Source organism: Balaenoptera ricei, chromosome 5 (genome assembly GCF_028023285.1).
Source record: "Balaenoptera ricei isolate mBalRic1 chromosome 5, mBalRic1.hap2, whole genome shotgun sequence".
NCBI classification, from domain to species: Eukaryota; Metazoa; Chordata; class Mammalia; order Artiodactyla; family Balaenopteridae; genus Balaenoptera; species Balaenoptera ricei.
The window spans coordinates 112038926-112052717 of NC_082643.1; the positions used below are offsets into that span (position 1 = coordinate 112038926).

Below are 13792 nucleotides of genomic sequence, written 5' to 3' on the forward strand. Positions count from 1 at the left end.
CGTGCCTAGAGCCCGTGCTCCGCAACAAGAGAAGCCACCTCAGTGAGAAGCCTGCGCACCGCAATGAATAGTAGACCCCGCTCGCCACAACTAGAGAAAGCCCACGCACAGCAACAAGGACCCAGCGCAGCCAAAAATAAAATAAAATAAATACATTAAAAAAAAGAATAATTAAAAAAATGTTAGTTTCCTTTCTGAAGATATAAAGGAAGCTTAAAAACTTTCTTTATAAATGTATTTATTTTATTTTATTTATTTTTGGCTGTATTGGGTCTTCGTTGCTGCACACGGGCTTTCTCTAGTTGGGGCGAGCGGGGGCTACTCTTCGTTGTGGTGCGCAAGCTTCTCATTGTGGTGGCTTCTCTTGTTGCGGAGCAAGGACTCTAGGTGCACAGGCTTCAGTAGTTGTGGCTCATGGGCTCCAGAGCACAGGCTCAGGAGTTGTGGCACACGCGGTTAGTTGCTCTGCGGCATGGGGGGGTCTTCCTGGACGAGGGCTCGAACCCGTGTCCCCTGCATTGGCAGGCGGATTCTTAACCACTGCGCCACCAGGGAAGTCCCAGGAAGCTTAAAAACTTTTAATTTCTATGTTTTTCCTTATTTTCTCAAGGCAACATATTTTTAATTGTTCCAAAGTTTTCCTTGTTTATATAACTATGGGAATTTCAGAAACATTCTGCTTTATAGTCCCCAGAAAAACTTCCTATGTGTAAATGCTGGCTCTGGTGTAAACACCCTTTATTACTGGTGTTATTAGTGACCCTCTCATAATCTAAGATTAACATCCCTCCCTTAATACACACTGAGTAAGACTCAGGGGGAGACTCTCACTATTAAACAATAAGAGCAGCAAGCCTCATCTGTATTTAGAGTTAGATGCTGCAATGTTTTATAAATATTTTTACTACTGTGGTATTTAAACAATTTCTCAGTAATCGAGTCACCAAAGTGAAGAACCAATGCATGCCATCCTGTAAAACACCATGAGCTCAGTAACAAAAAAACCCATAAAAATATTGGCTCAATTATAAAGGTATCAGTCTCTCCTGGATTTATATAATGTCACTTCGAACTCTTATTCCAAAAGAAAATAGGTATTAGCAGTATCTTAAGAGAGTATATAAAAAACAAAAACTAAACAAACAAAAAAAACTTTTTAGGCCATCTAGTCCATCCCAAAGACAAATTCTCCATCAAATATTTTCATCCACTTGGATTGTAAACATAGCCCAGGCAAGAGATGATGGTGGCTTCCACTAGGGTGGTAAATATGGAATGGAGAAAAGTGGATAAATTAAAGATATTTTTGATAGTACAACCAAAAAGATCTGCTAATAATTTGGATACGGAGGTTTAAAAAAGAGAGAAATCAGGACGATTTCAAGATTTTCGGCCTGAAAGATTTTAGCATTTGCGAAAATAGCAGAGGACACTGGTTATTTAAAATAGTATTTTGGTCACGTCAAGGTATCCGCTTTAGACATCCTGTGGAGACGTCCTCTTGACCTTTGCGATAGATCTAAACTAGATATGTATTTTTAATTTTATAATACATTAATTTAACAATTATTAGTAACAATTATTACTACTGCCACCACTGCTACATCAGGAAGTAAAAGCTCAGCAACGTAGGACTTTCTCAAGCTCTTGAAAAACCTGCTAGTAAAAAAGGCAGAGCTTTCCAAATGTCCCCATTCATCCTCTGGCTCTGGGAACTTACAGCGTCCTGCGTCCAATCAGCTTCCAAATCCCCAGCATCAGCAAGTGGGAGGGGCTCAGATCGATCCTGGTCCTTCTGCTGCTCCGGCTTGGCCACGTCTGAAGGCCTGCAGGTCCTTGAAGGTACAGAAATCACCTGTTTATTCATTGGCTATAACTGAGCTTCTTACTCAAATTTATGCTTCACAAGACTCAATAATACATACTTTTAAGTCACGTCACTTATCCGTTTTTATAGTTTCTTCTTTTCTTCCATGGGTGTAAACACTGCCTCCGAGCGTTGCGGACCTGCCGTTCCCTTCCCCGCGCACGCGCCGGGGGAAGAGCGGGCGGGCCTGTTCCCGGGGGGCGTGTGGGATTGGCGGCCGACCGCTGCCCCTGCCGCCACCAACATGGAGAGTTTGTATCGAGTCCCGTTCTTAGTGCTCGAATGTCCCAACCTGAAGCTGAAGAAGCCGCCCTGGGTGCATATGCCGTCGGCCATGACGGTGTACGCTCTGGTGGTGGTGTCTTACTTCCTCATCACCGGAGGTAACGGCCTGCCTGGGGCCCGAGGGGCGCTGAGGCGCGGGGAGCCGGCCCGCCGCGGGGGCGCGTGTGTTCCGCTCTCAGCCCGGGAAAGCATCGCTCTCCTCTCGATCTTTTCCGAGGGTGGAGGGAAACTCTGGGGTCCCGAGTATTAACGGCCCAAAGGTTTATTTGCCCTCACGCCCGGTTCTGTATCTTGAGGGGACTCCTTTCTCGCTCCCATTGCCTTCCGTCTCCTGACCTCTTAGCCAGGCGGTCCGAGCCGAATAATATATTTTTCAAGCCTAGATTGTGGCTCTTTTTATTGCATGCCGTGAGTTATTTGACAAAGGCCCTGGGAAAATCTCTTTTGGCCCATTCTACTTCCACGGTTGGTCAGGAGGGTTGGGACTTTTACCTTCTCTTTGTCTACGGTCCCTGGAACTTTGGAAGAGATTTGACAGCCTTTAGGTTTGTTAGCTCAAACCTAAGGGTTCGGTGTTGCTTTTGCCCCGATCAACAGTAAATATGAATGTAATCTTTCGAAACCACAGTTTTGATAAATATTTGAGATTGGAGATAGATTTGCAGAAGGTATCGCGTATTTGAGAGAGCGGAAGTTGAAAATGTAAAGAATAAGGAAAATAGCATTACCGTTGAACAACACTGCATTATCATTTTATCCTGTCCTTTGCAAAAGGGGCGTCGCTTTGTATAGTGGTGAGTTGGCAATCCGGCTACAGTCTTTTCATAGCTACCACCCTTTCAAGCCGCAGTTCCATGATTTACTCAACACTGCTACTGCACTTTTAGATTTTGGGAAGTGGGGTACTTGATTTGGAAATGATAAAACTAAAGCTCCACAGATTAGGGACAGCAAGAGCAGCTGGTTCTATTTTGAAGGGAATAGTCAGACATCTTCATTTTCATAGATGTGAGAATAGTTGGCGCTGAAGAGGGAAGTATCTGAAATTATGCAGGCTTAGTTCTAGGATGAACCTTTGGATTTACCCTCCTCCCAAATCTAGAATAGTGACAGTTAACTTATGTTCATTTAAATAAATTACGTTTAAAATATTTTTTATGTTGGTAAGATACTGTCCTAGCATTGCATTAGCATTCACATTTGCTCAGCACATTAATAGGTGCTGGATTGAATAAACAAAATTTAAAATGCATGTGGCATTTTTTTTTTTTTTTAGTAAGTCTTCATCTGCTAGAAATCTTTCCTGTAACCCTTACCTCCCTTGGAGCCAGGGCCTATGCTGGGAGCCTCACAGTTTTCATTCTGGCCACTTTTTCCATCTATGTTTGTAATGGGGAGATTCTTTGCCCTGATTTCTGGGGGAAAGTGAAAGGACACCTTTTAGTGGCCAAGGCCATGAGCTGTCTCATACAAGGAATCGGTTTTGCCACTGGAAAGGAGTCTTCTAGAAACTGAGTGTACCTTTATAAATAAACAATATTTATTGCTGAGAAATATTCATCAAATAATGTATTGAGTTCCTGTTAAGTTCCAGGCATTAGGTACTGGAGGCAACAATGAATGAAACAGATAAGGGCCCTGCCCTCCTGAAGCTTATAATGTCATTGGTTGAGATACGTTAAATATCACATAAATCTTTCTCCATTACGTTATTTTTTCCACTGCAAATTGCCATGAGTTCATTGAAGGAAAAGAACAAGAGATTATGCGAAAACAATCAGAGTTAGGAACATCATTTACATTAAAATGTGGTTTCTGAGGAAATGACATGTTAGCCAGAATTTGAAAGATTGATGGAAAGGGTATCTAGGCAGAGGGAAAAGTATGGACAAATGCGGGACTGAGAGACCAATTAGGTGGGTTTTGTAGTTGACTTAGAGTAGACAAGGTTGGTGACACTAGAGATGGAGGAATGTATAATGAAAGATATTTTGGAAGTAGATTCAGTGGATCTTGATGATTGATTGGATGTGGGGGGAGAATGACATGTGAAGGAATTTTCCTGGTGTCTAGTTTGAGCACCAAGTAGGTGGAAATGTCATTTTCTTTTTTTTTAAATTTTTTTTTTAAATTTATTTATTTATTTACTTATGGCTATGTTGGGTCTTTGTTTCTGTGCGAGGGCTTTCTCTAGTTGTGGCAAGTGGGGGCCACTCTTCATCGCGGTGCGCGGGCCTCTCACTATAGTGGCCTCTCTTGTTGCAGAGCACAGGCTCCAGACGCGCAGGCTCAGTAATTGTGGCTCACGGGCCCAGTTGCTCCGCGGCATGTGGGATCTTCCCAGACCAGGGCTCGAACCCGTGTCCCCTGCATTGGCAGGCAGATTCTCAACCACTGCGCCACCAGGGAAGCCCAATGTCATTTTCTGAGACTAAAGAAATGAAGTTTTTTTGGTTGGGAATGGTGAACCCAGAGGTCACTTTGGCATATATAATAGTTGGACATAACCAAATATAATTAGTTGGATCTGTCAAGTTTGCAGATAGGAGTCTAGAACTGAGAAAAGAGGTTTGTGTTGAAATTAGTCAATAACAAATGTTTTCTGAACTCCTCCCGTAAGCCAGATATTGAAGAACATAGAGTTTCTATTCTTAGGGAGCTTACATCTAATTTTAATAGTGCTAACGTGATCCGGTAGGTGTTGGCACATTGAGAATCATTAGCATAGTAAAGCCCTGGGAAGGGATAAGTTCAGTTGGAGAGAGAAGGTAGACAAAGAAGAGGATAGTGGATGGAGCCCTAAGGAACTCCGAACGTTTAGTGGTTTTATAGCAGAGGAGGCTCAGCTAGAGAGGTAGCAAGAAAACACGGACAGGAGTGTCACGGACCATGAGAAGCCATCTTTTTACCCCAAGAAAATGGATTTAGTAAACTGTATCAAGCACTGCTAGACCTCCTAATATGAGAACTGAAAAGTGTCCTTTGAATTTGACAACATGGAGGCCATTAGCCACCTGAGCAAGAGCAATATCAGTGGTGGCAGAAGCCAGATTGGAGTGAGCTGAAAAATGAAGGATAAGTGAGGAAGTGGAGACAGAGTTAACCTTTTTTTTTTTTTTTTTTCCTCCAGAAGGAAGCCTGGCCCCCTTTCAAAAAGGAAGCATAGAAGTAGAATGTTAACTAGGAGGATCTGGTGTCAAGGGAAAGTTGATGTAGGGAACAAGAGGTTGAAAATACAGGAAAGAGAAGAGGTAGCCCATGGAACAAAGTCTCTGAAATGGGGGACGGAGTCCTTATTATTGCAAAAGGGATCCCATGGTGATAGGAGGAGGGACTCTTCCTCTGTTGTAGCTGGAGGGAATTCCGGAGGTGAGGATGGATGCAGGTTCCAGTTTGTAGATTTGGTTTGGGGGGGCGGGGGTGAGTTAGGGAATTCCCAAGTGATCGTTTTGTTAGTCAAAGGTGAGGGAGACAGCCTTGCTGTGCTTAAGAAAAGCTGGAGGTGGGGATGATGGGAAACAGTGAAGATAAAGAGGAGACGTTGACAGTGGGAGATTTGAGAAACAGTGTTGATGGACTTTAGCGTAAATGATCATGATGACATTATGACATAATGATGGATATTAACATTAATGATTGTGAATCTCTAGTATTGCCAGTCTGCCTAATGGTGTGATTTTAAAACGTCTCATTTTACTTTTAAGCAAGAAAGTTTCTCTAGTTACCTCTTAATTTAAAGAAACAAATCCAAGTATATTTGGAACATTTTCTTGAACTAAAAATAGCCTTTAATGTTAAACCTGCTTTATTGTGGAGTCATTCTTGAGTTTGAAACAATACTGAATGAATTTCTTTTATGTTTTGCAAGTCATTTTAAAATACTGAGTTGAATTTCTGAAGATAAATTCTGGTTTATCTGAAGTTTAGGAGGTAAGCTGGGCCTCATTTGATTATAATAATACATCAAAGCAGTCCTGTTGAAATATAAATGAACCTTTAGAGACAGATAAAAACTCTAAATCTATTTTAAAATTAGGAATCTGATCTAATCTATGTTGTTGTCTTTCATTTAGGAATCATTTATGATGTTATCGTTGAACCTCCAAGTGTCGGCTCCATGACTGACGAACATGGGCATCAGAGACCAGTAGCTTTCTTGGCCTACAGGTAAAAGATATCATTTTGAATGATTTGGTGGTGGGAAGGAAGATTGCTGAGACATGCCTGCTTATTTAAAAATACAGTGCAACCTATTGGGTGCATCTGTATTTAGACAATAGCTGTTTTAAAATGCTAAATTCAGAGATTGCAGGAAGTGGACAAGAAAAAGAGTAGAAGTATATTATTTATGTATTCACTTATTAGGAAATAAAATATTTCACAATGATTGACATGATCACTTATTTAAAGGAGGGTATCAGTTTAAAATTCATTTATAGGCTGTTCTGGGGTCAGCAAACCACAGGTACCTGTTTATTTGTAAGTAAAGCTTTATTGGAATTAGGCACACCCATTTGTTTCTGTACTATCTATGGCTGCTTTCAAGCTACTGTGTTAAGTGTGATACAAGCCATATGGCCGGCAAGCCTAAGATATATACAATCTGGTCATTTAAGAAAAAATCTGTGGACCCCTGGATATACTATATTACATAGAAAAAATAATTTTTGAGACTTGGGAGTTCCATGTAGGCAATGAACACCAAAACAGCGTGGTTTGTTTCACCTGAGCAGTGCTTGTTGTATTGCCTTATACAATCCACTTGGTAACTGTCTACCTAAACATAGCTATATGTTTGTATTTACACTTAGTTTAGTGGTATTCCATGCATAGAATATTCCTGGAAAGATTACTGTGATTCTCTGTGGAGGGGATCTGGATGACAGGAGATCTTGATGGCAAGGAGACGTTTCACTGTCTCGTCATCTGAGTTTGAATTTTGAAACTGCTGCATGTATTGCGTTTTCAATTAAAACAATTAGTTTAGCAAAAATATATATACCTTCTTTATATGTGCCTATGTATAAATCATATCTTTAACAGAGAAATTTGCCTTTTGGGGTCCATGAGCTCTCAGAATTTGAAAGGTCTTCATCCCTAGAAAAATCAGATACGTGTATATACAAAAATTTAAGGGTTTATAGATTGCTGGACATCTTTGTGGGGTTCATGAAGCCTTAGTTAAGAACTTGCTTGCTTTTAAAAAGTTCACTTTGAAACAAGAGATTTATTAATTATTAAAACTCAGGAAACATTAACCAATTCAAAATTAATTTGAAATTGATAGTAGAAATTTAAATAACATAATTTTCAAAAACTAAAGTTCTGGGTAAAGGGTTCATGTACATATATTAGTTGGCTTTTTAAGATAATAATTAAAATATATGAGTATTGGGAATTCCCTGGTGGTCCATTTGTTAGGACTTTGTGCTCTCACTGCTGAGGGCCCAGGTTCAATCCCTGGTCGGGAATGAAAATCCCACAAGCTGTGCGGCGTGGCCAAAAAAAAAAAAAGATGTATATGTATGAGTATTGATTTTACATAGGCAGTTGTGTTAGTTGAAGTTTGAAAGCTTTTTTTGAGCTTAAGCTCCATGAAGACAAAGGTTTGTGTCTGTTTTGTTCATTGTTGTGTCCCCAGAACCTAAATAGTGCTTGATACATAATAGGCTCTCAATAAATATTTATTGAAATGAATAGCCAGAAATATGGTAAAATAGTTGTAAAGGTAATAATAAAAAATAAGCACAAAAATGTTTTAGCAGAAATAGGAATTTCAGTCTAAGGAAAAAGTTTTTTATTTTTCCGGGAATTTTCATTTATTGTTTGCTCTGGTCTTTCTTTTTCAGAGTAAATGGACAATATATTATGGAAGGACTCGCATCCAGCTTCCTGTTTACAATGGGAGGTTTAGGTTTCATAATCCTGGACCGATCCAATGCACCAAACATTCCCAAGCTCAATAGATTTCTCCTTTTATTCATTGGATTCGTCTGTGTCCTATTGAGTTTTTTCATGGCTAGAGTATTCATGAGAATGAAACTGCCGTAAGTTATTAAGTACTTTGTGTAATCAGCAACTTAACTTGCAAACTGGTAAAATAATTACCTGGATCACATAAAATCATAGGAGATTTAATTTAACCCTCATTTAAACAGATGAAAATTTCGAGAACCAGAGAAATTTGTGACTTGCTCAAGGTTATAGCTATAGTTAGTAGCAAAATTGAGACGAATAGGTCTTCCTGACTGTTATCTCCATACATGTTCATGAGAAAATCCCGTTATTTTGCTGTAGCATCAGTGACCACTGACTGGAGACATTTCTCTAAAGGGCTTTTTGGTTAATCTGTAACATATGGAATTCCCATAGTAATAATAACAGTAAGGAATACTTTTGAGCCATTAATTGCTGTTGCTCTTTGAATAGTGATATGAGGAAAACCCACTAAGCATTGGACAGGAAAGGAGAGTTACTGCCTCTCCAAAAAGATGGGGAAAGGATTTCATATATATATATTAGATTATTTTGATTCAGAAAACGAACACCATCTTTAGAACAAAAATAAATTGGTTTTATGGCAACTTTTATAATTCTGTTTGAGATCTTTCATTTTAAATGTAGATGAGTCTGATCACATTTCCCTATATTCTGATTTCACCTATGGATACATCAGTAACTACAGGAACTTTGGGCAAACATATCATACCAAGATTAGCTCTTAGAAAATTCATTTTTTAGGGAATTTGTTAAACATCAAGTGTCAGCTATACTGATTTCCTAAAACTGATATTTTCTGATTTTATTATGAGACAGTAAAAGGGAAAATAGGAATGTGTTTGAATTACACAAGTTCACTTGTTCTGTGGCTTAACCTGTCCGTATCTATAACACATCTGGGGTAGAATGGACAGACTTTCTGGAAAGTCACAAATACTTCTCCTGCACTCATGTTCCCATCTTAACCCTGCAGTGTGGGACAAGAGAGCAGTGCTCTTTGTCAGCTGAATATCTGTGTGGCCATGTGGCTCCATCAGACTGCCAATGGCTCTTATTTTTTGTCCTGGGAAGAACTGGGGACATTTGTTAAATTGTACGAGGACAGGGACTCCAGCCTCCTCTTTTTGTTCCTCTTTGTTCTACCCTTGTTGCCAGACGTATACCAATAGAAGAGTCTGAAGTTTTTCATAGCAAAACAGGAAAAGAGGAGGCTCCCAGAGAGGATAAAGAGGCTATTAAAAATTAATAATGAAAACAGAAAGAACCTTTGGAGGCATAGAGCAGAACAGAAGCAGTGAGCTGGTTTTGTCCATTGCACCAGATTTGTTCTCATTCTGCTTAAGCTTCCCATTCTTCCTTAAGGTTTTAGGTCTTCTCCTTAGGCTGTGTGTTTTTCTTTTAGCTTGAGCATTTGACTTTTAGGATAACAGAGCTATCTACTACTTACAAAAAGGTTTTGAAAAGTGTTTAATTCTCTGGATTGCTTCTGTCTTACATTTGCAATTATTTATGTAAACATTTGTCTTCTCCACATTCTATAGGCCAGTTTCCAAGATTGTTGACTAAGATAACAATAGGAAATAAGAAATAGAGTATACTCTCTGGGTTTTGGGTGTAAATTATATTTAGATATAGTCAAAGCAGAACAATAGCCTAAATAGAAAATTGCTGCTTTCTGTAACTTGCTGTGCAGCTAAATCTAAGATTTAAATTTTTAAGAGGAAGGACTTTATGATCCCCTCTTTGATGTGATTTCTCATCTACAGCTCCTAATGCCTGGTACCTTGAGTGTGGAGTGGGGAGAAACAATGGACAGTTTGGGAAAATAAGGGAAGCAACAGTGTTGCATTTTCTGGAATATTTGCAGGCCCCAAAAGAGATGATGAGTCAGGTCTGTGAGCCTGCATATTGCACATGATAGGGGCGTGGTTAGTACCACCAGCAAGAAAGGGATGTGTCTTCTTGCGCATACATTCTCTTTGAGGACCCATCATATATAAGCAGTTTGATATATAATAAATGGGACAGCAGCAACAACAAAAAGTAAAAAACATCAGTAACCATGAGTTTTTTCAGATCAAATAAGTTGCTAACATCTGAGATAAAGGTTGGCTATGCTATAAGATGCTTCATGATAACTTCCAGGGTTGCATGCTCACAAAGAATCTGATATCACCTTTAACAAGAGGTACCTTTAAAAAGGAGAAAACAATAGCAGTGAAATGGTATTACTAGCTTTATATTTTCTGATTTATGCTTTTTAAAAGACCTAATGTATTCTCTACTGATATAATTTTGCATATTAAAACGTGGCTTTATTTGATGCATAAACATAGGTCATATACTAATTACAAGGAAGCACAACATATAACTGTATCAAGAGATATGTGTCCAAAAGTGCATGTTCACCTATCAGTATACGCAGATGACAGGCAGCTGTCTCTAAAGAGTCCTCAGTACTTTTGTTTCATAGTGTGAGCCAGCTGTTGAGTAATTTCCACTGGTGCAAATATTAGTGGACACTTTCTTAAAATCTTGAACTTTTTTTTCTTGTGAAGCTTAGGTCTTTTTTTGTTCTTGCTGTTAGAATTATCTGACAAAGATTTTATTTTATTTTTTTGTAGGTTTAATCTTTTTAAAAACATTTTTATTCTGTATTGGAATATAGTTGACTTACAATGTTGTATTAGTTTCAGGTGTACAGGTGTAAAGTGATTCAGTTATATATGTCTATTCTTTTTCAGATTCTTTGCTTGTGAAGCTTAGGTCTTAAAGTATGCCTTTTGTGAAGTATCAGGCATTACAGTAGCAAATTTATGAGGCAGTCTTCAAAGTCGATATATACACTAAGAGACTTTTAATTTTTTATTCAATTTTGGGGGGAGAAGTGGAAGGGAGAAGTATTGGTTGTCTCAGAGTTGTGACAGTGGTTGTGTGAGGTGAAAGTTCTCTCTGTACCCAGAGTGTGGATTGGCCAGGCTGATAGAGCAGAAGGAAAGGGGTAGATGAGTTCTAAGGAGATCACATTGGCTACATGTAGACCCAAGACCCAAGGGAGTCAGTTGAGTCCAGGAGCTGGAAGGGAGGAAATTCTTGAGTGTCTACTCTGTGTCAGGCAACCCTTTGAAGTTTTTTGTCCCCACGTTAAAGATGAAGAAATTTGAGACACTGAACTAATAATAGCTAATGTTTGTCAAGTGCTTATTACCATGAATAGCAGTTACTGTATTAGTAGATTCTCTTATATAATCCTTAAAATCCTTTGACATAACTCCATTTTATAGATGAGGAAACTGAGTGACGTTTGCCCATTCGTGTTAGGCTTACCCAGTCGTGTTAGAGGCAGGATCAAAAGGAGAGAAGTTCTAAAGGCATCAGCGGGGACAGGGTGTATTCAACCCTTTCTTAATGTGGATAGTTTTACACAATCTTTCTATTTTTTTCCTTGATCCTGCAGCTCCTAAATAAGAGGTTGCAAGGATTTATTGCAAAAGAAAAAGTTTGGAACTTTATAAAGCAGACTTTTAATACTTCAATTTAAAGGGGATTTCAGGGCCCAACTTGTACATTTAGTAAAAGGATTTCCTATTTGAACAGTGTGAAGTTTGACTTGTTCAGCAGCTATAGCTAATGCCCCCTGCCTGCCATCAAGTCATTTCCTAAAGAAACAGGTGCAGGGCAGACGCTTCTGCACACTGCTTCCAGGGGGTACGAGGGCTCGCCTCCCAGGCGTGAACAGCTCCTGGTCCTCCTGCTTTCTCCTTTGGTAATATTAGGGTTTGCAGGAAATCTAAACCAGCTTCTTTCCATAAAAAGGTTTGTGATGTTTGTTGCAATTGTGAGAGTCCAAAGGAAATTGATTCTGGCTCTTTCTTTGACTTTTACATAACATTTTTTTCTCTTTACTTTTTTTTTTCTCATCCTCTGTTGTTTAGCATATTGGTTTGTAACTTTGTCCTTTGAGGGAGAAGGATAATGGAACCCAGACCCAGTATTGTATTTATTGGGGGGCAAGATTTGAAATAAGAACCATAATGAGGAATCACACAATTATATTTTCACATTGTCATTTGATTCATCATAAAATTTGTTTGGGACACTTTGAAATGTTGCTTCCTTTTCACTTTTTGTGTTTATAAATTTTATTTTTACAGGGGCTATCTGATGGGTTAGAGTGCCTTCTGAGAAGAAATCGGTGGATACTGAATTTGCTCCTGTTAATGAAGTTTTAAAGGCTGTACCAGTCCTCTGATATGAAATATGGAAAAGGATGAAAAGCAGCAGAAAAGAAACATCTAGTGAAAACATAGGAAATGTATTATAGCTTGGACTAGAATGTCTTCTTGGTATCAGAGACAAGCTTATCAGTATTTTTTCCTGCTGGCCTATACTGACATACCAACGATGTTAAGTGGCATTTTCTTCTTTTTTTTATTTCTTAAAGAAAATATACTTCATTTCTACAACTATAATATTGAATAAAGTGATTATTTTTTACAAACCCCTTAACATTTTTTGGAGATGACACTTCTGACCTTCAGAAATTAATGTGAAATCAGGAAGTGAGATCCCATAAGCTGAGAACTCTGGACAACTGATCAGCTTTACCTGTGGTGCTTTGCCTTTAAACAGAGTGTGTGACAGTGCATCATTTCAGATATGTATGTAAGACTGTTTCCTGAACAATAAGATGTATGAAAGGAGCAGAAATAAATAATTTTTCTAATTAACACCTTTTTAATTTGTTTTTTGATTAACTGGTTGTATTAATCTTTGGTCTATAATTATCCAGTCCCATCTTGTGACTGTCTTAAGCTACTGTTGGTAGCCTGAAGTCTCCAAGTGTAGTTGGCAGGATGCCTTGTGAGGTAGCAACTCCGTATCCCTATAAATATTCAAGCACAGGCTGTACATTTATGTCAGTGTTGTTTTAAATGTGATTGTGTTAGATGACATTTCCCTTCAGGCATTCATTTGCAGTAATTAACACAGGTTTGAGCACATAAAAACATCTGTAGACCAGTCTGGTCTTCCTCTAATTTCTTCTAGCCAGGTCTTTTGGTTCTCCCTTAACTGGCCATGGACTTCACTTCTCTAGGGCCTCTTTAATTCTTACCCCATGATCTCTAAGTTTACAGTAAAATTTTCTCTCAGGTGGGGTTTTTTCGTAATTCCAAGGCTGATCTAAATGTAGCTGTTCATTAAATTAAAAAGATTCATTTCTTTTTTCTTTTTTTTTTAAATTAATTAATTTATGGCTGTGTTGGGTCTTCGTTTCTGTGTGAGGGCTTTCTCTAGTTGCGGCAGGTGGGGACCACTCTTCGTCACGGTGCGCGGGCCTCTCATTATCACGGCCTCGCTTGTTGCGGAGCACAGGCTCCAGACGCGCAGGCTCAGTAGTTGTGGCTCACGGGCCTAGTTGCTCCGCGGCACGTGGGATCTTCCCACACCAGGGCTCGAACCCGTCTGCCCTGCATTAGCAGGCAGATTCTCAACCACTGCGCCACCAGGGAAGCTCAAGATTGATTTATTTATTCAAAAAGTTTTATATGCCAGGCAGCACTGAGGAGTATAGGGATGAGTAAGATAAGGGCTCTGTCCTCATAGAGCTTATGTCCTTGTAGGGAAGCCAAATTATCA

General features: G+C 39.2%; 1 protein-coding gene across 1 annotated transcript; it reads left to right on the plus strand.

Moving 5' to 3' along the window:
- The first annotated feature begins 2026 nt into the window (after positions 1 to 2026).
- Positions 2027 to 12882, plus strand: OSTC (oligosaccharyltransferase complex non-catalytic subunit). Its single transcript, XM_059924213.1, has 4 exons — positions 2027 to 2250; positions 6226 to 6319; positions 8002 to 8199; positions 12307 to 12882. Exons 1-4 carry the CDS (start codon positions 2112 to 2114, stop codon positions 12323 to 12325), a joined length of 450 nt encoding a protein of 149 aa, XP_059780196.1. The 5' UTR covers positions 2027 to 2111; the 3' UTR covers positions 12326 to 12882.
- The last annotated feature ends 910 nt before the right edge of the window (positions 12883 to 13792 follow it).